This window comes from Leishmania panamensis (assembly GCF_000755165.1).
Source record: "Leishmania panamensis strain MHOM/PA/94/PSC-1 chromosome 29 sequence".
NCBI lineage: Eukaryota > Euglenozoa > Kinetoplastea > Trypanosomatida > Trypanosomatidae > Leishmania > Leishmania panamensis.
In genome coordinates this window covers 1,071,533-1,095,172 of record NC_025875.1, presented here as the reverse complement: position 1 = coordinate 1,095,172, position 23,640 = coordinate 1,071,533, and the positions used below count along the sequence as shown (strand labels likewise).

At 58.3% G+C, this 23,640-nt stretch overlaps 7 protein-coding genes across 7 annotated transcripts, besides 3 other annotated features; all 7 read right to left on the bottom strand.

Annotated features, from left to right (window-relative positions):
- Positions 1–40: 40 nt before the first annotated feature.
- LPMP_292650 (hypothetical protein) lies at positions 41–1,315 on the bottom strand (the record flags this gene model as incomplete). The annotated part of the gene is made up of 1 exon (XM_010702567.1): positions 41–1,315. The coding sequence occupies one exon, from the start codon at positions 1,313–1,315 to the stop codon at positions 41–43; it is 1,275 nt and encodes a 424-aa protein (XP_010700869.1).
- Positions 1,316–1,812: 497 nt separating this feature from the next.
- Positions 1,813–2,364: a repeat region.
- A 626-nt stretch (positions 2,365–2,990) lies between these two features.
- Positions 2,991–6,707, bottom strand: LPMP_292640 (hypothetical protein; the record flags this gene model as incomplete). Its single annotated transcript, XM_010702566.1, has 1 exon — positions 2,991–6,707. One exon carries the CDS (start codon positions 6,705–6,707, stop codon positions 2,991–2,993), a length of 3,717 nt encoding a protein of 1,238 aa, XP_010700868.1.
- Positions 6,708–9,588: 2,881 nt separating this feature from the next.
- Positions 9,589–9,809: a repeat region.
- Positions 9,810–10,423: 614 nt separating this feature from the next.
- Positions 10,424–10,792, bottom strand: LPMP_292630 (hypothetical protein; the record flags this gene model as incomplete). Its single annotated transcript, XM_010702565.1, has 1 exon — positions 10,424–10,792. One exon carries the CDS (start codon positions 10,790–10,792, stop codon positions 10,424–10,426), a length of 369 nt encoding a protein of 122 aa, XP_010700867.1.
- A 435-nt stretch (positions 10,793–11,227) lies between these two features.
- On the bottom strand, positions 11,228–13,366 carry LPMP_292620 (hypothetical protein; the record flags this gene model as incomplete). The annotated part of the gene is made up of 1 exon (XM_010702564.1): positions 11,228–13,366. One exon carries the CDS (start codon positions 13,364–13,366, stop codon positions 11,228–11,230), a length of 2,139 nt encoding a protein of 712 aa, XP_010700866.1.
- A 672-nt stretch (positions 13,367–14,038) lies between these two features.
- On the bottom strand, positions 14,039–16,386 carry LPMP_292610 (poly(A) polymerase, putative; the record flags this gene model as incomplete). Its single annotated transcript, XM_010702563.1, has 2 exons — positions 14,039–15,277; positions 16,123–16,386. The coding sequence occupies 2 exons, from the start codon at positions 16,384–16,386 to the stop codon at positions 14,039–14,041; spliced, it is 1,503 nt and encodes a 500-aa protein (XP_010700865.1).
- Positions 16,387–17,511: 1,125 nt separating this feature from the next.
- LPMP_292600 (hypothetical protein) lies at positions 17,512–19,614 on the bottom strand (the record flags this gene model as incomplete). Its single annotated transcript, XM_010702562.1, has 1 exon — positions 17,512–19,614. One exon carries the CDS (start codon positions 19,612–19,614, stop codon positions 17,512–17,514), a length of 2,103 nt encoding a protein of 700 aa, XP_010700864.1.
- Positions 19,615–20,550: 936 nt separating this feature from the next.
- Positions 20,551–21,109: a repeat region.
- A 621-nt stretch (positions 21,110–21,730) lies between these two features.
- Positions 21,731–23,524, bottom strand: LPMP_292590 (hypothetical protein; the record flags this gene model as incomplete). Its single annotated transcript, XM_010702561.1, has 1 exon — positions 21,731–23,524. One exon carries the CDS (start codon positions 23,522–23,524, stop codon positions 21,731–21,733), a length of 1,794 nt encoding a protein of 597 aa, XP_010700863.1.
- Positions 23,525–23,640: the final 116 nt, after the last annotated feature.

Sequence of the window (23,640 nt, the reverse complement as noted above, 5' to 3'; positions counted from 1 at the left end):
CACGCCATAAGGGGGGAATAGAAGAACGTGTGAAGACAACCTACACCTCGACACTTGCGCGGAACTCGGCTTCCCATCTTGTGTGAAAGTAGAGCTGGCGGCGGAAGTAGAAGGCCTCTGAGGTGCCCTCCTGTTCCATGGCATCCAGAATGGCGTAGGTGAGGTCCCGCACCGGTTTGAGCTCCGAGGCGAGGCGGATGCACTGCACCACGTTCGTCACCACCGCAGCGGCGGCGCTCGGGACCGGTTTGGCTGTATTGGTGTACTGCGTCGCAATAAGCGTGTTCCACTCACGGACATAGTCGACTAAGACGACAATGCGGATGCGAGCCTCCGCCGACGACACAGCCTGCGTGCTGCGTTGTTTTACAGACGTAAGCTGAGAAACAGCAGAGAGTGCCCCAGTCAACTGCCGCTGCACGCACACAGGCACCTGAGCGACGATCCCGCTGGTAGTCGCGAGGAGTTCAAAAAGGATATCCGGTACGCCGCGCTCCTCCATGGCTGCTCTGCCGACGGGTCCGAGACTCGTGTTCCACATCGCCTCCAGCGTCACCGAGCAAAGCTCGGTGTCCTGCGTGGGAAGGTTAGGAAGGCGTCTGAGGTACTCGACCAAGATATCGACTGCACCAGGAACGGCAAGGAATGCTTCCACGCCGCGCTCGAGGCTAGTCAAGCGTGCGAGGGTCTGAACGAGGTACACTGTGGCCGTGGCAGGCATTGCTTCGCTCGCAAGGCCGCCGGCTATGAAAGAAACCAGCGCCTCCGGGGACAGCAACTCCTCGACCAACGCAGCCTCAATCCCTTCGAATGCTGGGTCGTGGGACAACCCCAGCATCCACCGCAGCCCAGACATGTTGCTGCTCACCTGGTAAAGGACGTGTGCGGCGGCAACGTAGCAGGCTTGAGCTGCCTCCAACGACGCCACGGATGGTGAGTCGGTGCGCAGCTCAGCCGCGACCATCGAGATGGCGCCCTCCCGAACGAGCGCGAAGCATCCCTGTGGGAGGACCCCCAGAGAGCGCAGTAGCAGAAGGCATTGATGCTTCAGGAGGTGGTCGGGGCAGCGCTGCAGCGTCGCTACAAGCATTGGCACGAGTCCTTTTTTCAGCATCTCTATCTTCGTCTCCTGCGACGCGGAGCGGGCGTACAGCAGATGCGCCGCCCGCGTCCTTTCTTCCGTAGACACGGAGGGATCCATCAAGCTATTCATCATGTCGTCGACAGCGGAGGGGCCGTAGCCATTGAATACGCGGCCCGCCTCGCGCTGGCGGATGCCAGCAAAGCCTTTGCTGGCATCATAGGGGTACCGCATCTCGAGACAGTCACTCACGTAATGCCGCACTGTGCGAGCCTCCTCGGCCATTTTCGTTCTAACTTGGCGTTCCTTTGATCTTTTTTGTGGGTGTGTTCAGGTTGAGATCGTCAAAGGGAGGGGGGCTGAGGAGGCACAACGAAGGGCAGGGCGTCTTGACGCAAAGGCTGCAGTAGAGTTGAGTTGTAGTGATGGGGGGAACGATAGGCAACAAGCACACCACTACGCCGATTCTCCAGCGACCCTCTTCTGAAAGAACGCAAGAAGAGGAGCGGAGCACGAGAGCGAAAGCGTGGATTCAACTGCGTGGTGGCGCAGCATGAAAAAAGACAAAATAAGAATGCAAAATGCCGGTAAAAATAAGAGAGGGGCTAGTGAAAGGGAGTAGGGCAGCACAACGTTGTACAATACAGGCGCAGCAACGAAAGGAGAGGAAGCATCAATGAGTATCTGCTCAGTGGAACTACAACTAATGATCGTGAATGCGTTCTCAAGAGGTCTATTTTGCCACACAACATAACCGACGAACTCCCCACCCCACCGTGGCCTCTCCAGAGGCCCATCGTGTCGTGCGAAGCAGCACTCGGCACGCACTACAGCAATTCGCCGACCCAGCCATCTGAGCACGGCCTCTGCCCCGAACCCTGTCCACCCACCCACGCTACGCAGGTCGCCTCACCGCCACCTCCATTGCACCCCTCCTCGCCACCTGGTGCATCCCTCGACGGGGCTCAGGGACCTCACACCAGTAGGCAATGGGGAACTGGGTGGGATACGTTCGAGCCACGCGGACACTCGGCCTATCATATGGGCACCACAAGCGTCTTCGCTGTCGCGGGCCGCTTCAACGCAACGCCATCCAGGGCCTGGCCGCCAACACCAGCAGCGCTAAATCTCTACACACCCCTGCGTCGCTGGTGCCTGGCCCTGTCACCATCAGAAAGTGGTTGGGCAGTGGCAGGTACAGGGGAGCTCACCTGGCTTTCCCACACATGATGGGGTACGAGATCCTGAGTACTGCGCACTGAAGTGTCCCCACGCCATCAGAGGTGGCGATGAGTACAAGACACACAAACAAACGAAAAGGCCGTTATTTTTTATGTCTTTCAGACGGCAAAGAACGCCAAAAGGGGCCGCTTCTGCAGGCACTCGTGTACACCTCACGGCCCTTGCAATCTGCCGGAGGACTATCCGACTCGAAGGGGCAATGGATTCTGCTCGAACAAGGCATGCACTGTTGCAGCAGAACTCTTGAAACGGCTCTTCCTCTCTTCGCGCTTCATCCATTTTATGCGCGCGTGGCAGGCGGGTGTTTCCATATGCGTGTGCTCTCAAGCACGAGACAGCAGAGACGGAAGTGGGGTGCTGGCAGAGCGCCTCATACCCCCCCCCCGCTACCCCCTGACCGGCGCTCCGGTGATGACAATCACTTCAGCAAAAATGAAAAGAAAAGAGAATGGCAATCGGCGCTCAGAACAACCGACGCTTTTTTTGTTCAATGGGAAGAGCAAAAGAGAGGCCAAGGGCGGGGGCGCACGAGGTGGCGCCTGCCGCACCACGCGAACACGTGCAGAGGCATCACAGGCTTCTGCACGTGTGACCTTGAAAGGGGGGGGGTTATTTGTCGAAACCTCATCACGAAACACTGGGGCTGCCGGGAGTCTTGCTCTCGCGGTCAAACTCGTTCACCGCCCGTGGCGTGTTGCACATAGCCAGGCGAGAGGCCGGATATGACGGCGGCACCGTTGCTACAAACACCATCGTCGTCGTCCTCGTTGAACGCGTCCGTGCCCTCCGCTGGCAGTGAGTCCAAGGCCTGTTGCTCAGCGCATTGCAGCTCTGACTGTAACACATCGATGTCGTCCTCTTCGTTCCCGGCCAGCTCAAGCTCTTCCTCGTCGCCAGCCTCGCCGTTTGTGAGTGCTTCACGCTGTAGGCGGATCTGCTCCCGCACAGCCTTGATGGAATCCCCCACATCAACCCCCTCGTCGGCCAGAAAGCGCGCCAGATCCTCCTGGACCTTCTCGAACTCGTCCAGTTCCTCTGCCGAAAAGGGGCCTTCGCGCAGCTTGTACGACATTTGCCGTAGGGTGTCGAACACTGCCTCTACGCGGTCCACCTCCTCGTCGTTGCAACCCTCCTCTGCCTCGTCGTCGGCCTTCGGCCCGTACTTCTCTCTATTGGGGGGCGGCAGCTCTGGAAGTTGCTGCATGGCCTTAATCACAGCCTCCTGGAGTCTCTTGAGCTGCATCAGCTCCCTATTCGTCAACTGCTCTGCCGACGACTGAGTCAGCTCTAGCACACGAATGTACGGCGCGAAGTCCTCCATGCTGGTCGGCGGGTTTACGATGAGGCCCTCGAGAGATGATTGGAGTACTGACTCTACCTTGCTCGGTACCCTGGCGCCACTCGCGCCATCCTCGCTGCCGCGCAACTGCTGCAGAGCCTCCAAAATGCTCCGCATCGCCCGGGCGCACTGCGAGTCTCCGCGCCAGTTTATGTTGGCTGCATCGGCGCCTGAGATCAGTTCCTCTGTCTTTCTCGCCACCACGGACAGCTCCGCTGTCGTTGCCTTGTTCTCACCGTGCACCTCATCCATCAACATTTGCAGGGATCTGCGAAGAGCGTGTAGCGCCGCGTTGCCCTCATCACAGTCACTCTCCGCGTCAGCAACTTTGGCACCGCCGCCGCCGTCGTTCACCTGGCCAGTCATGGCCTCCACGTGGCGGCGCAGGAGATTACCAAACTCTTGCAGCGCCGCTTCCTGTTGTGCTGACATGCCTGGCAGCTCTGCCGCTTCACTCATCACTCGCAACATTCTCTTCAGTCGCTCCGGTGGTAAAGACGTCGCTGTCCTCTCAGTAGCCAGCAGTTCAGCACGCGAGTCACGCACCGCACCCCAGACAAGATCCACCGGTTTCCCTTCCTGCTTCTGCTGAGCCTCGCCGTTGTCGCCATCGCTGACGTGTACGCCATCACAGGAGTCACCATGGCCTTCGTCTCCCTCGGCATCTGAGCGGTCGGGCAGCAACCCACTTAATTGGTTTCGAAGGCGCTCGATGAGAGGAAGTACCTCCTCACCCTTAGCACCAAGAGTTACACAGCAGTCACGTAGCTGGTCCAGCTCCGCCACAGTGTTGGTGGCCCAGGAGCTCCTTTCCGCCGGCAACATAGCGGTGAACTCGGCGCCTTGGATGGAGCGCATAACCGCTTGAAGACGATTAAGCACTTCCTGTGCTGACCCCGTAGCAGGGTCACAGCGGCGCGACAGGCGCAGCAGCTCCTCGTTGATTGGCTGCACCAGCGCCTCGGCTGCTACCCGCTCAGAGTCCGACAAGGAGGAGAAGGACGACGTCAGCTGGTGCAGTTGCGGCAAAACCTTTCCGGCAATGCGAAGCTTCTCGGAGCGGGGCAGCTGTCGGTATGAATCGCTGGTCAAAAGAAGTTGCACATCCCTAAGGGGGGCAGTAATCTCGAGAAACTCGGGAGACGCGGAGTGATTGCCAGCCATGTCGAACAGCAACTCCTCAAGAGGCCCGATGAGCTCCCTGATGAGGGTGCCCTGAGTATCGTGCGCTGCCACGTCTACCTTGATCGCCTCCACCCGCTGCAGCAATTTTGACGCCACCTGTTGTCGCTCCCTCACTGTGGCCTTCCCCAGCGAGTCGGAGGTTAGAAAGTCGAAGATCCTCTCCAGCTGCGCCACGCTTGCCTCTATGCCGGTGCTAGAGTTGGCCCTCTCACTCTTCTCCCGCTCAGCCTGGGCCGCCTCGGCATCACCGTCACTGTCCTGCTCCTCCTCGTCGGCCTCATCCTCCGCTGGCAAGTCCTCTGCGCCATGACCCCCCTCGCTCTCCGCTGTGGCCATCATGACGGCGAGCACCTTCTTTGTGTTCAATAAAAGATCCCGCACCATAGCCTGCGCGGGTGGCGGCAGTGCAGCCAGGTTGTCCTCTAGCGCTGTGACTCGCTGCAGTAGGGAGGTGCACAACTCCACCTTGGCCGCTGCCGGCGCGCACTGGAATGCCTCCGACTGGAGGGTGGCCTGAACATCCTGCACAGTCGCGACAATTACAGATATCGACCCGCCTGTAGCGTCTGCGTCCTCGGCGGCTGGAACCTTCTCTTCCTCGCCCTCCTCGTCGGCGGCAGGCTGAGCATCGGCCTCAGCCTGCCGCTGGCTGGAACGAGTCTCCTCCTGAATAATGCGGAGCAGCGACTGCACCGTACTGAGAACCTCCGCATCCTTAGGCGCGTGCGACACGGAGCCCGCCACAATGGCCTCGATCGCCTCCGCTTTCTTGGCCAGCGACGACAGAACCTGCATGCGCTGCGCAGTGGGTAACGCGCGCAGTGCTGGGTCTTCCACGACAGAAAGCACATTGCGGAGGGCCTGCATTAGCGTTGCCCTGTCGGGCGCCTTGCTGCCAGAGGCACCGGGCATAGTTCGTTGGCGGTTGGAGAGAGCCTCAAAAACATCGTCGCACTTGCGGCGGAGGAGGCTTTTGAGCTCGGGGGGCAGCTGCTCCGCAACCCGCAAAACCCGCTTTACCTGCGCTGCAACCCGCTCGCCCAGCTCCTCGAATTCGGCTGGCGCCACCGCGTCCAGGTCTGGAGAGCGCAGGAAGTCCAGAAACCCGTCGAGCATGCCATGCAAAGGCTTCAGCTTCTCCTCCATCGCCTCCATGGAGAAAGACGTATCCGTAGGCGTGTCAGTGGACAACGGCGCGGGGTGCACTTCCCGCGACATGTTACCAGAGGGAAAGACACGGACCTTTTCAGCTGCGGCCACAAGCGACAGTGCAGCCGCCTGCTCGCTCACAGTCAGCACCTGAAAGCTCTCCAAAAGGGTCCCAGTGTATACCGCCAATCGCTGCTGCTGCTCGGCTGGTGATGCGTTGTTTGCGGGCAGCGTACAGGTTCGCACCAGCGCCCGCCAGGCGGCCTCGAACTGCTCAGCCGAGGAGGGAACGGCTAGCTGGGCACCTCGCAGAGAAGGGCTTGACCTCCGGCGCGAGACAGAGCGTGGCAGCACAGAGGACAAAATTACAGGGCAGTTCCGTATATCTTCTATGGCTGCGAGGATCATTCGCGCATCGCGTAACGGTACGCTCATGTGATAAAGATCTTGCGCTGTCAGCCGCATCAGTGTGTCGCCATCCACCCTGTAGCGGCAACACAACATCACAGAACTCTTGCTGACGCCGTTTTCACGGAGCCATGCTGCAACTTGCTGGGCTGTCCACGAGGAATCCGGGGAATCAGGGCCCTCATGCCGCTGCTGGCGTCGATCCCAATGCAAAATGCCCCAGGCAAACACAGCGGTTCCGGTTACAACTCCTGCCGCGGCAGCGACGATTGTCAGCGGGTGTGAGGAAAGTGAAGGCGGCATTGTTTCCGTATGCCGTAGGTGTACACTAACAGCAGATGGTGCTGCTCGTGGGCGGTGAAGAAAAAGCGGCTTTGGTGTCCTCCTCCTCCTCTTGCTTTTCGCGGCTCCGCTTTCCCTCTCGTTGGCCACTTGTCTCGCTTCTCCACAGTGTGCGCTGGACGAAATGAACTAAAGTTTGATAAATCGCGCTCAAGAAGAACTTCGGCGCCGCAGCGTTCAGGGAGAGTAGTTAAGGGAGAGTGAAGCATGAGAGATGATGGATTTCTACATTATGTGCGGCAAGCGCTCGATGTGACGATATGCTCAGACATCAAGCTGAATAACTCTTTTCCCTCCTCTGTTCCGAGAAACAGGAATCGAGGCGGGTGAAAGTGTGGGCGGAAGCTGCGCGCGACACCTTCATTCGGTCCACGGATAACAAACTGCATTCCATACAGAATATTTACCTGCTTAGCCTGTACGTGGCCACATCTGGGGTGAGAAGCCTCTCTCACCCATCTCAGCCTATCCAGTCTCGCATGGTTCAGCCTCAGGAGAGGGGGAGTGAGGCAATCCCCTGACCCAGAGGTCTGGAAAACACGTCTATTGCCGGACAAGTGATATGTGGTAGTTACGTGAAAGGAAGCAGACGCCCCTCACGCGCGCGCGCTGCTCATGAGCGCTAAATATTTCGGTGTTTAGTGCAGCGCTGCAGAGGGGAAAACGCAAGCAGGACAACGCCTCCACAGGCATAGGCGCCGCTCGTCGAAGAAGGTCAGCAGTCAATAGCCCGCCTTTTCACTTCCGAAATGAAAAGAGAACCAGACGATAACGACGTCAGAGATGATTCATATTAATGTGTAGAGCCACGCCCCATACAACAGAGATGTACAGACGCAACATCTATACAAATGAAAAGGGGGTTTTCTTTTCCCTTTTTTCGTTCTCCAATCTCAACCGTCACGCGAGAGGCTCAACTCTCCTCCGAAACCGACGCAAGAGGGGGGAAGGGGAGAGGGTCGACAACGCGCCTTCGCCCACCTACACATATATATGTATATATGTGAACGGGCTCGGTGCCTTCCTAAATAGAGGTGGGTGGAGAGAGGTGTACCTTGAGTGAAGGGGTGTGAATATGCCACTGTATGCGTGCTTGTACGCTGTGGGGGTATTTGTGAGGAAATGGGGTAGCTGACAACGAATGGGACTGCACGGCAGCGTTATCGATGTGCGCAGCCGTGTCCTGCGCTGAAGAGACACTCTCGTCGACGTAAGGGTACTCGCGACTCTTCAAAGGGGGCGGAATGACACGCAGAGAGGCGGCGATGCACGCGCACCAACCAGCCCTCCTCCCCCGAACAAAAATGTAATGGTGCCGATACGATGGCTGGGGAACCAATGAAGGATGACGACAGCGCGAAGAAGAAAAAGGGGTGCGTGCACATAAGTCGTGGGCAAACGCATGCGCGAAGATGCCTTTTCGCTTTAATTCGACATTTCAGCTTCTCTTCTGCTCTTTTCGTTCGATCTTGTGCACACGTGAGCGCGTGCGGCTCCTTCAGCTGTGCAATTCACACGGTGATGCATATCGCGATAACATTGAAAGGGGGGAACTAAGAGTGGGAAGTGCAAAACCGATTGAAGAGCGGTGGGGTAGAGATGCTTGTTGAAGGAGGAGAGGAACATACGGGTCAGTAGTGGTGAGGGGGGGACTTCCGTGGCGCAGGTGGTCGTTCCGCTCTGTCAAGTAAAGCTCGTGCGCACCGTGACACAGGAGAGCAAACGGCGGCGACACTACGCGCCACACATCTCATCAGCGACTTCACGAGCACGCGCGACTGACTGTCTTTTCTTTCACCAGAACCTACCAATGAAAGCCTACGTCGCATATGTTGCTGGGGACGCGGATGCGCGTGCATGCCGAGAATAGCGCCAGGTCTCTTTCAAGCACCCATGAGCCCCCGCTTACCTCCCCGCTCTTTTGCTATTGGTTTCGCCGGCGGGTCCTCGCGTCCTCGCTGATTCGCTGCGTTCGTGTGTGGTGCTCGCTACTTAACAGCAGAGTTTGCAGCAACCGCAGCTCTCCGCCCTGCTGCAGAAGTGTTAACAGCTCGGCGTTGCGATGACTGCCTCCTTCCCGTGCAGTTAAGCCCAAGAAACGTTGGAGTGTGGTAGACCACTGACCTCAGCGGGCGGTGAAGATGGCAGTAGTGGTGAGACGTGTCATTATTTTTCGTCACTGCGCTCCTTGGGAAGGAGAAGTCGTTGTAGCTCACCCCTACACAGACAGACTCATCTTGGCACCCACCGCTGGAGCACATCGGTTCCGCCAACCTCTCGCTCAGTCTGTCCTTTGTGCACCACAAAGCGCATTAAATCCCGAACCCTCGTCACGTTCCCCCTCTCCCCCTTCTCACTCCTTCGAAGTGGCGGTCGGCGTCACCTCCGCTTTTTTCTCCTGAGCGCATATCGCCGCCGCCGCCACCGGAGCTCAACAGCACAACGAGAGGCCAGCCGATGATAAGAGAAAAGTGAGCGAAAACGATACGAGAGAAAGGCACCAGTGCTGCGCAGCCGACAGTGCGGATTGCCGTTGGCTTGACCAACCAGATGCGACAGAGAGGGAAAAGTGGGAGAAGTAGGAGACGGCGGCGTTCATGAGTGCGCGACCGCTGTGCGTCTGTGGATGAGTGGGGAGGGGACAACGCAGACCTACTCCATCTAAGACAATCGCCGACACAGCACGCAGCAAACACGCCGAGAGACACCACACAAAGCGGCCCGCCAAGACGCTGCGAAGAAAAAGTATAAGCGAACAGAAAAGACGTTAGAGAACACACGTGAAAACGAAAAGAGCGACGTACGTGTCGGCTGGCGGGGGGCGCCGAATTTACAAAGGAGGCGTGCATACGTGGGGAACCGTCAGCACAATTCGTAGTGAGCTGGTATAGAAGTGCGATCGCCACAACACCTCTCTCCAGCCCATCGCCAACTAAGTCCTCTCCGCCCACACCAAGAGTCCGTACAGTCGCACCTGAGGCCACACCGCAGGCTGTTTGGCTTCCCCACAGAGTGGTTACTACACCCTAATATCACGCGCAAAGGTGGTCAGCATCATCAGGGGCAATGTAAGAAGAAAACAACGAAAAGTGAAAACAGAGCAGACGAAGAGGAGGCGTGAGTGGCAAAGCACAGCTCAACCCTAAACGAGAGCACCAGGGAGGAAGCGCGGGAGACGGCTAAGAAGGGGAAATCCGCCACTGGCATGCCCACAAGCGCTCCAGTACACCGAGGGGCGAGGCAAGAGAGAGAGAGTGTGTGTTGCTCCTCTCAGCTGAAGCAACACAGTGGGGGAGGAAGCGAAGATGGATAGGCAAAGGCATCGGCAGAATTCTCCTGCCGAAGAAAAGAGGAAAAAGAACAAAGCGCCACACGCGCGAGTGAAGGAAAAGAGACTCATCCGTCGCTACAATGGCGGTGCCGCCCGTGCACCTCCTTCGCAAGCGCCTACAGAGAAAAGCGCCAGCCCTTCCACACAAAATCCATTACTTCACACCCGCATGCTAATACGCGCGCGCGCTCACAGCTCTTCACGAGAGACGGACGCAGGCATGTCTTCAGTAGCCCCCTCCCCCATCCCCTCAAAGAGGCGCGAGACGAAACTCACAAACAGGAGAAAGAAACAGAGAAAGGGGCGGAGACTCTGAAATCGCAGCTTCGCCACAAAGTCATGCCGTCTACTCCGAGTGCAGCCGTTTATCCGGTACATACACACTCGGCGAAAACATTGGGCTACCGGTGCCGAAGAGTTTGTGGTAGTAGTAGTTGCGACTGAGAGAGACCACCTTCTCCGCACGGGCTTCTAGCTCCAGCTCCCCAACGTAGTTCGATACGTACACGTACGCGCAAGCAGCCATGATCCAGACTACGACTAGCAGGCCTGAGAGAATCATAACGGACGATGTCAGATAGCACGCGTATCCTGTCGCAGTGGGAGTACACGTTGTCAGCGGGCAAATGCACTGGCGCAGACGCAAGTTCGGCGTGACATAGCACGCCGGGGAATCGGTGAAGATCCAGTCGCTCTGGCCTACGCGGCAAGGCATTTCGTTTGGTGGCAGCAATGTTAAGACAGTAGCGCTGATAGTGGAACACAGAGTCGATGGTGAGTTGGCGTGTGGGTGTGTGTGTGTGTGGGTGGGTGGGTGAGTGGGTATGGGCGCGAGGGGAGAGGGAGAAGGGGGGAGTAAATGGCGTCACGGTCATCGCCGTAGCGAATTGCCTTGAAGAAGGTGAAAACAAGTCATCGGCATCGCGCCAACGCGTAGCCTCGAACCGAAGTGTGTTCATCCAAAGCTGGAGGCAAGTATTGCCAGCTAGTGCTCCACCGCCAGTGGCGCATAAGACCTTTAAAAGGGAAGTTCAAAATAAAATTGCTTTTCGAGAGACATCGGTGGCGCATGCAGCTGAGTCATCCACATTAAGGGGCCCCGTTAAACTCATTGTGGCGTGCTCTCCGCTGGAAGCCTGTCCAGTCATCCCTACAGCAGAGAAGAGAGCAGCGCATCGCGCTGCGTCTCCAACTCGCGCCTTGCAGCCTCGAGCTCCTCGAGCTCTGCCCGCACTGTCGCATTGCATCGGGCCTCCTCGGCGGTACATTTCTGCAGTTCTGCCAACGTTCTGTCCAAGACGGACGCGTCCTCGGAGGCCTCCTGCATGGAGGCCAGTTGATGGCGTAGCTGCTCATTCTCCCTCTCCACGTCGCACAGCTGCGTTAGGAGCGGGGCGTTGGGCTGCTTCTCCAGCCACGCCATCTTCTTCTTGACTTCCGTTATCTGTGCCGCCCAGAACGCCATGATAACCTCCCGCTGAGTGGCTTTCTCATCAGCAAATGCCTTCGCCTCCTCGGCGAGCACCGTCGTCGCCCAGTCGAGGCGCGCATGCACTTGAGTCACCATTTCGGAGACGGAAGATGTAGTTGTGGCGGATGGCGTATTCGGCGCCGCGTAGGCTGCGAGCCGCGCCGAAAACTCGGCGTGCACGTCCGGCGTCGTGACCAGGGCGGACTGAAGGAGCTCGGTCAACAGGCCCCGCACAGCCTTCCACTGAGTGAGGTGGGCGGTCGAAGCCGTGATTGACTTCTCCACAATACTCCTCAGCGTGGCCTCAAGCTCGGCGCTCAAGTTCCGCATGTTAGCACAGCACTGCCGCACCAGCCCCGCGTCAGGGGGCTGCACATCCAGCACGCGTTCCACTGTGGCATCCTCTACCACACCGCCGCCGCGCATTGCATGGCTGAGAAAGGCCGCGTTCCCCGATTGCTTCTCAAAGTAAGTGCTGAGCAGCGCCATTGCATGTAGGCAGACGTTGTGCACCTCTAGAAGGCGGTTCAAGCCGAGGGACAGAATGGTATTGACGGTGTCGCTCACCGTCTCTACGCCATCGCTCACTGCCTGCCGCGGCCACAGCTCCTTCTTCACTGCGTGGATGCGGCTCAGACGCCTCGCTAGCCTCTTCGTTCCCTCGTGGCTGGGGTTCTGCGTCGATAGGGCGGCGGCGCCACCTGCACTACATGCACCCCACGACTCCATCGTAGAGGGCTCTGCCAGAATGCTACGAAGGTACAGCACAGCACGTCCTAGGCGATCGGTCTCCTCTTCCAGCTCCCGTGCACTGTCTGTGAGGGAGACGTACTGCACCAGAGCACTTCCAGCGAAGGCGTCAGGCTGCGCTTTGTCAAGCTGCTGGATGGCAAGGAGACGCGCAAGTACCACCTCCAGCCGCCTGTTCTCCTCGCTCAGCTCCTTGTTGAGGCACTCCACCGCCGCGATGTCGAAAGAGGGCGTGATGGTCGCTGGAGATGGCGCCTGCGATGCGGCTGCTTCACCACATGCTAGCTGCCTCTGCGCGGTCCACCGAGCAAACACCTCAGCAGCGCAATGGGTCTCTGCCTGCTCTTGCAATTTCACCGCCACAGTGGCACGAAGGGCGTCGCAGCGGTGCTTCAAAGCACTCCAGGACTGCAGTCCATATGACAGTTGCTGCATCGCAGCACTTGCCAACGCGACCTCCTCCATCGACATGGAAGGGAGGAGTGTCTCCAGTGCACGGACAGCCCCAGCTGCACGCTCGGCTACCACCTCCGATGAGTGCGGTGAGGAGAGTGTCTCGGGCGACCACCTCAAGTTTGGTGCATTGAGCGCGCATACCACAGACGCAGCGAGTGGGTGGGGTGCCGAGGAAGAAAACTGAGCAGCCTCCTGCTTAACCAGTGCACGCAGGTGTTCGTTCAGTCGTTCACGCTGAGCAACATGGTGGTGTACCTGCGTGATGGCACTGTCAAGAGCCCCAATAAAGGAGGAGTTTGATGTAGACAGATTGGATGTCTCTACCGTGTGCACGATGCGCGCCTCACGGGTCGGCTCAATGGGCGACTCGCTCATTCGAAGCCACGTACTCTCCAGCGAGGAGCGCAGCTGTCGGATGTGACGCAAACATGCCTCAAGTTCGGGGTTGGCTGGCGTGCCATCGTCGCCGCTACTTTGACGACCCTCCAACTTTGTGGATCGCACAAGGAGCTCGTTGAAGTCATCCTCGCGCTTGAGCTCGTCGTACTGCTCCAAGGGGTAGTCGGGTGGCACCACCTCCTCCTCCGCAAGAGGATTGGCAAAGAAACTCATGTGAAGACACGACCCTTTCTTGTTTTCGATCGCCCACCAGCGGTTCGAGAGGATCTGCGGGTGCAGCAGGGCACATGCAAAATCGGCAGTTGATGAGACAACGGAAGAGGGCAGAAGCGAGAGAGGGAAACAGGGGTGTTAGAATGGGAGCGCATGCGTCGGGGGTAGAAACAGCCATATTGTGAAGTCGAAGAGGGTTCAGTGGGGTGGAGTGTGTATGAGGGAGGGGGGTAACTCTCCTTTCTTACTCTTCTTCGAGTGATCGCCAGGTGGCGCATGCGATACCACTATGCAGCACCTCCCCCCCCCCTCCTACAGTCCGGAGTGGGCAGCGGCGGCCGCGGCAGCACGTCAGACGTGAGCCTTCGTAGTGTGATTGTTTTTTTCTTTTTGTGTGTGCCATTCGGGGGCCTCTAACCTTCACTGTTGTTCTTTGCGTTCTTCGTTCGCCGTCCTTCCCCGGCGTGCGTTGGGGGGAGGGTTCTGTGCTCTTGTCGAGGTGACATGCAAGAGGGTCTGGGAAGGCGAGTGAGAAAAGAAAAAACTAAAAAAAAACACGGGGCTGCCACAGAACGCGGGTGTCGGGTGCCGACCCATCTCGTCACCGTCGCAGTTCATCCACGCAGCGCCGAAGAGGAGACCCATCCATAACACGCCATCATGGTGGCTTTTTCACAACGCAGACCCCATAATATCGGCGCACGCACTGTAGAGTGCCTGACACGGTGAGTCGGCTGTCAATGGGTCATAGATGGAGAAGAAAGACAGCCGTGGCCCCAGCATGACTTCCCTATCCCACTCAAACGGATTTTTTCCAGTGGTGCCCTCCGTCACCGAAAACTCGAACTCGCTGAATGCCGCCTCCACATCGCTGCGTGCCACATCCTTGTTGCCGTTGCGGACGCCAAAGAAAAATGCGCGGGAGCGGCAATGCATTGTCACCCCGCTTCGAGTCACCTCTCGGGGCGATTCATCGACGACTGGGCGCGGAAATGGCCGCACCTCCGCCACACACTCGAGCGAGTACACAAGCATACGCAGCTTGCTTTCTACGTACCCCTTCCATGCATTTATAGTGTCCTCGCACGCTGCAAGAGATGGGTGCTCGCACGAGATGTGAACGCCCACAAAGAAGCGGTGCTCATCGAGTATATTGTACGGCTTCCACAATTCCGAGTACGACAGTGGGACTGAGGCACACAGCTGCTCGGCACGGAGGAGCTCCTTGAAAAAGAGCTGCAGTCCGCTGCGGCCCACTGCGTGGGCGGCGTTGACGGTAGGCTGGGCCGGATTCAGCACCGGGAACAGATCGGCCGCGTCCCAGACTGCATCCCACGGCGGCGGCATCCCCGGCACTCGCACGATAGCTGCGTCCTCCTCCTTGGGCACAATAGAGACAGGATCCATGCGCGTGTCCCGCAAGAGCCACCACACGTACAGGGAGAAGAAGAAGCGCAAAATGACGCCACTGTCCGCGACGGGGCAAAATTGGCAGGCGCGGGCCACCATGATGGCAAGGCACACGCCGTTGGGGAATGTGTAGAGGTTCCCGTAAACCTGCCGCTGCGCCGCCCAGTACTTTACAGCGCGCAGTACGCAGGCGTACGAATCCAGCGGAAGGGGAAGACGGCGGCGGATCTCGAGAATTGTACGAATCCCATTCACGGTTGCCCGACAGGGCAGCGACACCAGGGAAAGAAAGTCGTCGCGCAGCAGCTCACTTGTATCAGGCGCGGTCCGCATATCCACAGAGGCAAAGAGAAGATCAACATGGACGCCCTTGTACGAAAACTTGATCAGCGGAACACGAGCTGACGTGACCACGACAACATCCTGCAGGCGCCCCTCAGTCAAGCGCGGTAATTTTTGGAAGAACAAAGTAGTGTTCACAGAAGCGGAGCACAATGCAATTCTTCACAGCGACATGCAGCAACGACCAGCACGCAGCGAGGAAAGAAAAAAAAAATAAAAGAGAGAACTGAGTGCAACGACGGGGCGGCGTGTGCGCATGTGCGCACCACCGTCGTTGCGTGATAGCAGTTTGTCATGTTGCCGTGAAGACGCGCACGGCGAAGTACGCAGAGCTCCGCATGCCGTCCCCGTTCACGCCTCGGATGAGGGCATGAGGCGTGGAGAAGGATAAAGGGAAAAAAGAGAAAGGAGAAACCCGAGAGAGACGGTGCGGCCCCCGCATGCGCCATGACCGCAGTATCGCGTCACCGTATATGCCCAGCATGGATGGGGCGTACGAGGATGTACACGTGGTTCGTCATGCAGACGAGTAAGTGCGAAAGAAAGGAGTAGTGGGGAGACATGTGAGCATGGTGTAGAGAGAGGTGGTGGTCCACGTGATCGCCACCATCACACACATAATGTGTGGTTCGAACATGCGGAGAAGCCGAGAGAAGAGTAGAGGAGAGAAATGAAAGTTGAAGTGAAATGAAGCGAGAGAGATGGAAGGTCTGCGCGTCGGTAAGGATACACAAGCAACGAAAGCATCCTCCTTGCCCACTCTGCTGCCCCCTCCCCCCCTTTGCTCCCCTCCCCCCCCCCTACATGCCTGTTGCGGTGCTTCCCTCAGAGATCACTGAAAAGGAACGCAGATGTGGGGCTAGAGAGAGGAGAGAGAGGGAGAAGGGAGAGAGAGAAACGAGCGAGGTGGGAAGGAAGAGAGGAGAGAGGGGGAGGGAGGAGGGAAGATGTTAAGCGCAAACAGAAAAAAAGAAACCAAGAGAAGGAGGAAATCGCTCACCATACAAATCGATGTCGCTACCCGTGATAGCGGCGCCCAGACCACTCGAACCAAACACGTACACTTGCGTCCACGCAGCCGCAGCCGACGACTCCGTCTGAAGAAGCTTCTCCAGCAGCTGGCGAACAAGTCCTACAACCTCATCCGTGCTTTCCATCGAAAATGCATCTGTAGCCTGCCGCAGCGCATTAGATGCCGCGGCGTCGACGGTGAAGTTGAACTGAGAAAACGCTTCTCCTACTAGCGTCGCCTCCGCCGCGCGCTGCATCATGTTTGGGCGGCGCAGACGACTCCGCGGCGGCACACAGCAAGGCAAGAGTCCTTTTCGAAGCGACCAAGAGGAGCAAAGAAAGAGGGAAGAGACAAGGCTCGCAGAGAAGCAGTAAGCAAAGGTGCTTGAAGAACTGCCGGAAGATGGGAAAAAGGGGGAGGAGTGACTCTAAGGGTGTCGCCACAGCAGTACAGCACCGGCAGCGACGCAGCGCTTGAGCAGCCAGCGCTGCGTTCTATTAAAATCTGCTCTTTGTTAAGAGTGGTACGTGCGTTTGTGCGTATGTCTTGCGCGGGTGTGATGCGCGCAGACATAACGGAAAAGCAAGACGAGTAGGGGAAGAAGAAACGACCCAAAAAACGCGAGCAGCGTCAGGCAAGAAGAGGGACATGATGGTATTTTTCGCAGGTGGCAAAGGCACCGACACAAAGTCTATCGATCTCCACAGACCCGGACGCAGATCGTTTCGGGGTCCTCAGGAGATCAGCCACACATCGCGCCAGCGCGTATGCCTCAGACACACCCTATTGTCATGCGCACATACGCCGCGTTGAGTCGGGGACTGCAAAACACGAGTGGCAACAAAGGTGTGGGGTAGGCGTTCCCGTGACGGAGACTGTATTGCGGTCCACGCGGTTCGCCTTCGTGGCTTCTCTCCCCTCCTTGCCACCCTTGGCACATGTCATCTTCGCTCTCTCTCTCTCTCTGTCGTACGCATTTGTCATCCATCACAGTTGTAGCAAAGGTGTTGCATCGCACTTCTACACGCACACATACACGAACGCAACGTGAAACGTGGCGCCTCGATGGACGTGCACGATTGCGCTCGCCACTTCCAAGGCAGCAGTTGTCGTCGAGGACTGACCTCTACGTCGTCAATCACAACACAGAACATAAAGAAACGCGCCTGTACACGTAGACCTGACGCGTCAGTGAGAGGACGGTGCCCAAAGGAGCCCAAGCCTGTCTTGTGGAACCTTGGGTTCCTCTCCGTGTACTGCTGATCCCCGTACAAGACGAATACATCGACTGCCCATAGAAGAGGACCACTCGCAGATTGCACAGTGGCAAGGACTCATGCCGCCTCACCGCCTCACGCACACTTTACAACGTCCAGCCACCTCAGCACAACCGCTCGGATAGCTTCATGGCCTCTTTGTGAATCACGGTATTCGGGTAAGGAATAACAAAGCGGTCACCTGCCGAGGCTACGACTGTGTCACCGTCGAGAAGACTGCACAGCTCTACAACCTCCGCACCCGAGGCATCGAAAAGAACGCGCACCTTCTTGCCGTCCCGCCACTGAAGCTCACGGGTGATTACCGTTTTGAGAACGTTGAGCGTCTTGTATGCTGGACGAACCGTGATGGTGCGGTAGATGTTGTCGTCGTAGAGTCCGTTCTCGTAGACGCGAATGTGAATCACCTTCGCTACCGTCAGAGGCGGAGGCGCAACACGCTTGGGCGCCGCCGTGGCAGTTGACTGCTTTGGAAGAGGAGTGGCTTTCCTTGAAGAAGACACAGGTGCAGGAGAAGGCTCAGCTGGGGTAGCACCGCTGCTCGACGTGGAGGCAGGCGCGACCGCTGTGCCTGTGATGACTGAGGTGGGACGGGTGTTTGGGGCTTTGTTCGCACGGCTTGCACCTGTAGGGGCGAGCCGCGCATCGCCCACGTCGGCGAAGGGCAATGCGATACCCTCAGGCTTGTAAGCACACCCTGTGGTAGCGACCAGCTGCATGCCATCGCGCACAGCACTCGCCGACTTAATCTCGACACCCTTGTCTGTGAAGAGACGGGTGGCCGTAAGGCGCTGTCTGTCCCACCGCAACTTGCGAGTGACGGCAGCGAAGACTGCGAACATGGTGGTGCACTGCGCCTGCAGGGAGATGCGGAGGGGCTCGGAGAGGCTGCCGCCAGAGCTGGAGAGGCCGACAAGCCAGCACAGTTTTGTGCCTGAGTTACCAACACCGCTGGAACGCCGCTGTGCCAGTGCTGTAGCCTCATCGAAGAGGTCCGATGTCGCCTGCTTTGGGGTCGTGGGCGCCTCATGCAAGGAGGTCGTTGAGGGACCAACCGCATCGCCTAACCCCACGGTCGCACCGGCCGAGCTCTCCGCCGCCGCATCAACCGAACCACCGCTGTCACAGAAGGAAGAGCTCGGTGTAGGACGAAGGTCTGGTATGTCCTCCGAGTCTACTGCGGCACTGGGGCAGCGCGGCACACCGCTCTGTACCTCGCACGACAGGGGCGAACCCAACCCCTCCTCAACAACCGAGCCCATCGAAACACCCGACAAACGACTCAGTTGTACTCTGCCCGCTGTCGCTATCGCAGGGAGCGAGTCCCTACGCAACGAAGGCGATGGCCGACTCAGCCCGCTCGGCGGCGCTTTCACAACCGAACGAGCCGCTAGAGCGGCTGCAGGCGGTTTCATCTGAGCCTCACGGATGACCTTCTTCACCGGTGGCTCGGCGGCCGATGATGTAGCGGGCGCTGTGTGGGTGGGGATAGAAAACGACAACGTTCCAGCTGGGGTCAGCGCCGCACGCTTGGTAGAGGTGCTGCGTACTTCTTTAACAGTGGAAGGGGGCGGTGGCGGAACGGAGGCTGGCAGTGCAGCAGCACTCAATGCAGCAGAGGGCCGACGATGTGGCATGCACAGGTGGCCCCAATCTGGCCGTGCTTCTACCTTTGGTACCGAAGGTGGCGGCGGTGGTACCGTCACGCTCGATAAGCTCGGGACTCCCTTTGTTGGGTCGGTGTGCCGAGCGGCGGCGCGGTTGTGGATCTCTGCACCTGCGCCATCACTTCTCTGCGCAACGAGGCATTCCACAAAGAAAATCTTTGTGGCACCGTCGGCGAAGCGCAGCTCCACAGCTGGCTTACCCTGAAAGGACTTCATCACCCGCATCACCTGGCCTTTCTCGCCAAGGTATACCGATCTGAGGGGATCGACGGCGAAGTTCCCGCGATCTGCGCGGTGCAGCAAGTGAATGTCATCCTTGACGCAAACTCTCTCTCCCACGGATATGACCACGCCATCCAGTGACAGACTCTGCGACACCTCCGCCTCGGCCTTCTTCTGTGCCAAGGCAGTGATCTCCGGCGCTGACAACTCTGGGTGCGCAGCGGCAACAGCGTCAAAGGTGGCCAGCTCGCGCTCACGCATTTCGCGCAGGTCCTGTAGTTGGCGTTGAATCTCCTCCCGTCGCGCTTCGGTCGACATGATCGAGGAAGAAGCCGTCAGATACAATTTGAAGAATGAACAACGATGCGAGAGGAGGTAGACGACGGTGAGCAGTGGTGAAGAGGGAGTCGCCAAAGAAAGAGAACTATGGGGTCGTGTCCAATGAACCACCAGAGACGGGGACAGAGAAGGAAGAGAACAAGAGAAAAGAAGCGACGCGCTGCCGCAGCCAGGAATAGAAAAGAACAAGACAGTCACCGCGCGGTCTTTCGAGCGACGGGCGGCAGCTTATTTCTGTTTCCGTAGTTCCCCTCCTTCGTTTGCGTGGTGCTGCGAGCGAGAGTCGGCAAGAGAGAGCAGCGAATGCGGGGACGAGAGAAGGGGGGGGCAGCAGCAGCGAGAACAAATGCGGGTATATCAGAGCCCATGTCTACGTACACACACGAACTGGGAAAGAAAGCACAACGTGTTCACAAACCGGTGGTAGACACGCATCACGCTGGTTCGAAAGAGCGCGTTCAAAGCTGGCCAGGGAGCCCCTCGACGTATTCGCGCTGCTTCCTTGTCGTTCTCCATGCGATGCAAGGTGATCTACCAGAGCGTGAAGACAGCAGCGGTAAGGGGGGGGGGCTAAGGCTGGGAGTCCACTCCCAACTCGCAGCGTTGTTCAATCGATTGGCAGTTCCTCCAGCGCAAGTGAAGAAAACGCGAACGTTTGCCGCTCTCCAGTAGCCACCACAGCCTCGGTCCTTCGACCTGTAAAACAAAGCACGCTTTGAGTTTGAACGTGTCTGATATTACACTACAACATGTCGCATCGCCACCTAAATACCCAGAGAGATTGAGGAGGAGAGAAGTCGGAACAGGAGCCGACAGTCCTCTACCAACGCATACGCCAAAAGAGGCGCACAAACAGTAGGATCATCACTGCTGCTTTGACCAAACACGTCCATCCAAGACACTGTTTTCTTTGACCATCATGCCCCTTTTGTTGACACAATGCATGAGTGAAATTCCTCACCCCACCGTGGCCTCTTCAGAGGCCCATCGTGTCGTGCGAAGCAGCACTCGGCACGCACTACAGCAATTCGCCGACCCAGCCATCTGAGCACGGCCTCTGCCCCGAACCCTGTCCACCCACCCACGCTACGCAGGTCGCCTCACCGCCACCTCCATTGCACCCCTCCTCGCCACCTGGTGCATCCCTCGGCGGGGCTCAGGGACCTCACACCAGTAGGCAATGGGGAACTGGGTGGGATACGTTCGAGCCACGCGGACACTCGGCCTATCATATGGGCACCACAAGCGTCTTCGCTGTCGCGGGCCGCTTCAACGCAACGCCATCCAGGGCCTGGCCGCCAACACCAGCAGCGCTAAATCTCTACACACCCCTGCGTCGCTGGTGCCTGGCCCTGTCACCATCAGAAAGTGGTTGGGCAGTGGCAGGTACAGGGGAGCTCACCTGGCTTTCCCACACATGATGGGGTACGAGATCCTGAGTACTGCGCACTGAAGTGTCCCCACGCCATCAGAGGTGGCGATGAGTACAAGACACACAAACAAACGAAAAGGCACTCAACACGGCGCGCACTGTCTCTACAGTAGCCACCTAACAACAAAACCAGCGCGACAGCCAATGAGCATCGCACCCCCACCCCCACTTCGATACGCAAGGAGGAAAGAGGGTGCGCTGTGCCAGTGAGGTCGGAAAGAAGCCCACTTGAGAAGGCGAACACGCCGACACACGCACACAAAGGCAGAGAGAGACAAGACTGCAACGACTGCAAAGCCGGCCAAAGGAGAGAGGGGAGGGAGGGAGGGAGGGAGGGAGGGCGGTGGCAGCACCGCTGCGCAGCCCCCTGCCGTGGCGGGGTGCTGCACGCAAAGAAAAAAAAACGAAATGAAAAAAGGTGCGGGCGAGCAAAGACGACGTCACTCGACATCTACGCGACAGCCGAGGTGTGACGACGATATTTTCTGCCTTTTGATCAACTCTCTTTCGGGCAACGCCTGCCGTGGCAAATTCTCCGTGTCCCTCACCGTTTCGGACAGCGTACACATGGAGTGCAGAGGTGGGGAAAGAGGGAGACACAAGCGGGGCAACAGTGGAAGCGCCAATCGAGTGCATTTGCACAGAGAGAAGGAGAGGAGAGCCTCACTTCTTTGAAGTAGAGAAAGGAAAGCCGGAGCTGTATGTGGCGCCAAACGGCCCTGTAGACGTGGGATTGGCGAAAGAGAACGGCTTGGCAGCGGTCCCGGAGGCACCTGTGCTTGCCCCGAACGATGGCGATCCGGCAGATGTAAGTCCAGATCCAAAAGGCGGCTTCGCGAGACTAGAGCTCAGGCTGAAGGAAAAGGCACCGCTGCCCCCATCCGGGGACGCACTTTCAGCCTTGGCCCTCTTGTTATTGCTCCTCGTGTCATCGTCGCTGTCCGCGTTGGGAGCGAATCCACTGTCATCCGGAATGACTGCCGGTGGCCCTGCTTTCACAAACGAGTTGCTCTTGGAGACACCAAAGGCGGGCGCCCCGGGTGCAGAACGCGCAGGTGCTGCCTCGGCAGGCTTAGCTGAAAAGGAGAAAGGGTTGGGAGGGGCGCCGGCAGACGATGGCGGCACTGCGCCAAATGTGGGCTTCGTGCCGAGGGGGGTAAAGCTAAAAGAGGTCTTTGCTGGTGCCGCATTATCCGTAGCAGACTTCACGTCCTTGTCATCGTCGCTGTCCGCGTTGGGAGCGAATCCATTGTCATCCGGAATGACTGCCGGTGGCCCTGCTTTCACAAACGAGTTGCTCTTGGAGACACCAAAGGCGGGCGCCCCGGGTGCAGAACGCGCAGGTGCTGCCTCGGCAAGTTTTGATCCAAAGATAAAGTTGGGGGGCGCAGCGGCAGCGTTAGCGGTCGCTGTGCCGCCAAAAAGAGGCGCTTTCGCGGTTGGAGCATCTGCCAGCGGAGCAGAGGGCTTTGCTGTAACAGGGGCGTCATATTTGTTAGTTGCCTTGGTCCTACCAAACAGTCTTTGCTTCGCAAGCGATGCGATAGGCACCGTTAGTGAGTTATCCTGTGAGTCCAGTGGGATCGCCGAGGGAGCGTTGCTCAATGATACATCTAAGGTATTGGTGTCAGTGGCTGTTTTAGGTGCCTTGCGCACCCGCAACTCCTCGGCAGCTGCCGGAGGAAACGCGAGGCGCGGACGCTTTGCATAGCCCTGCACGCTGGACGGGACAGTAAGGAGACTCGCACGAGACGGGTAAGCGGAGGCGCCGCTGTGCTTCGCGGCCTGGTCCGGATTCGCGAACACAATAGGGTAGAGGTCACGCTCGGGTGCTGCAAAGTACTGGTTCACTGTGATTTGGTACTGTGGTGAGCCTCGCATTGACGGATGCATGTGCGGCACCTCGCGCATCTGCGGTGCCGACTCTGAAACGGGTGGCTGTGGCGGTAGCGCCTGGTACTGAAATGTGCTGTGTCGCGGACGACGAAGCTCGATGGTGTCGGCCATGTGTGCCTCATCAGACGGCTGCTGAGCACCACAGCAACTTTGGGCTGAAGTCGCGGCAGAGATGTGGGGTGTGTTAGGAGGGACCGTCGGGGAGGAGAGTGCCTTCAGAGGGGTGTAATTATCTTTCGACATCTTGACCTCTTTGCACGGCTTCGCACGCAGCACGCCAAGCACCCCACTGACAGTGTCGTAGGCTAGGCTGGCGATGCGGCGCGCGTACCGCCAGGCTTCGCCAGAGTCGTTGGCATCGCCCGGCAAAGAAGAGGACTGCGCATGCCATGCCTGACTGTTGTGAGCCGCAAATGAGCTCTCGGCTGGCTGTGGGGCAGCTGCACGACAGTTGTGTAACGACTCATCGGTGCCATCAAAGCTCATGTGCTGCATCGAGTTGGTGCCGCTTGAAAGGTGATTGCTGCCCGACGGCCGCACGCGGATGCGATTACGATGCATGTGGCAGAGGAGGAGATGGAGTTAATGGCAGGTCAACCGCAGCAACAAATGGAGTCGACGGATTTCTTCTATGCTTGAGCGTGTGTGGTGGTGGGTGGGGGGGGGGGGGTTCGGGT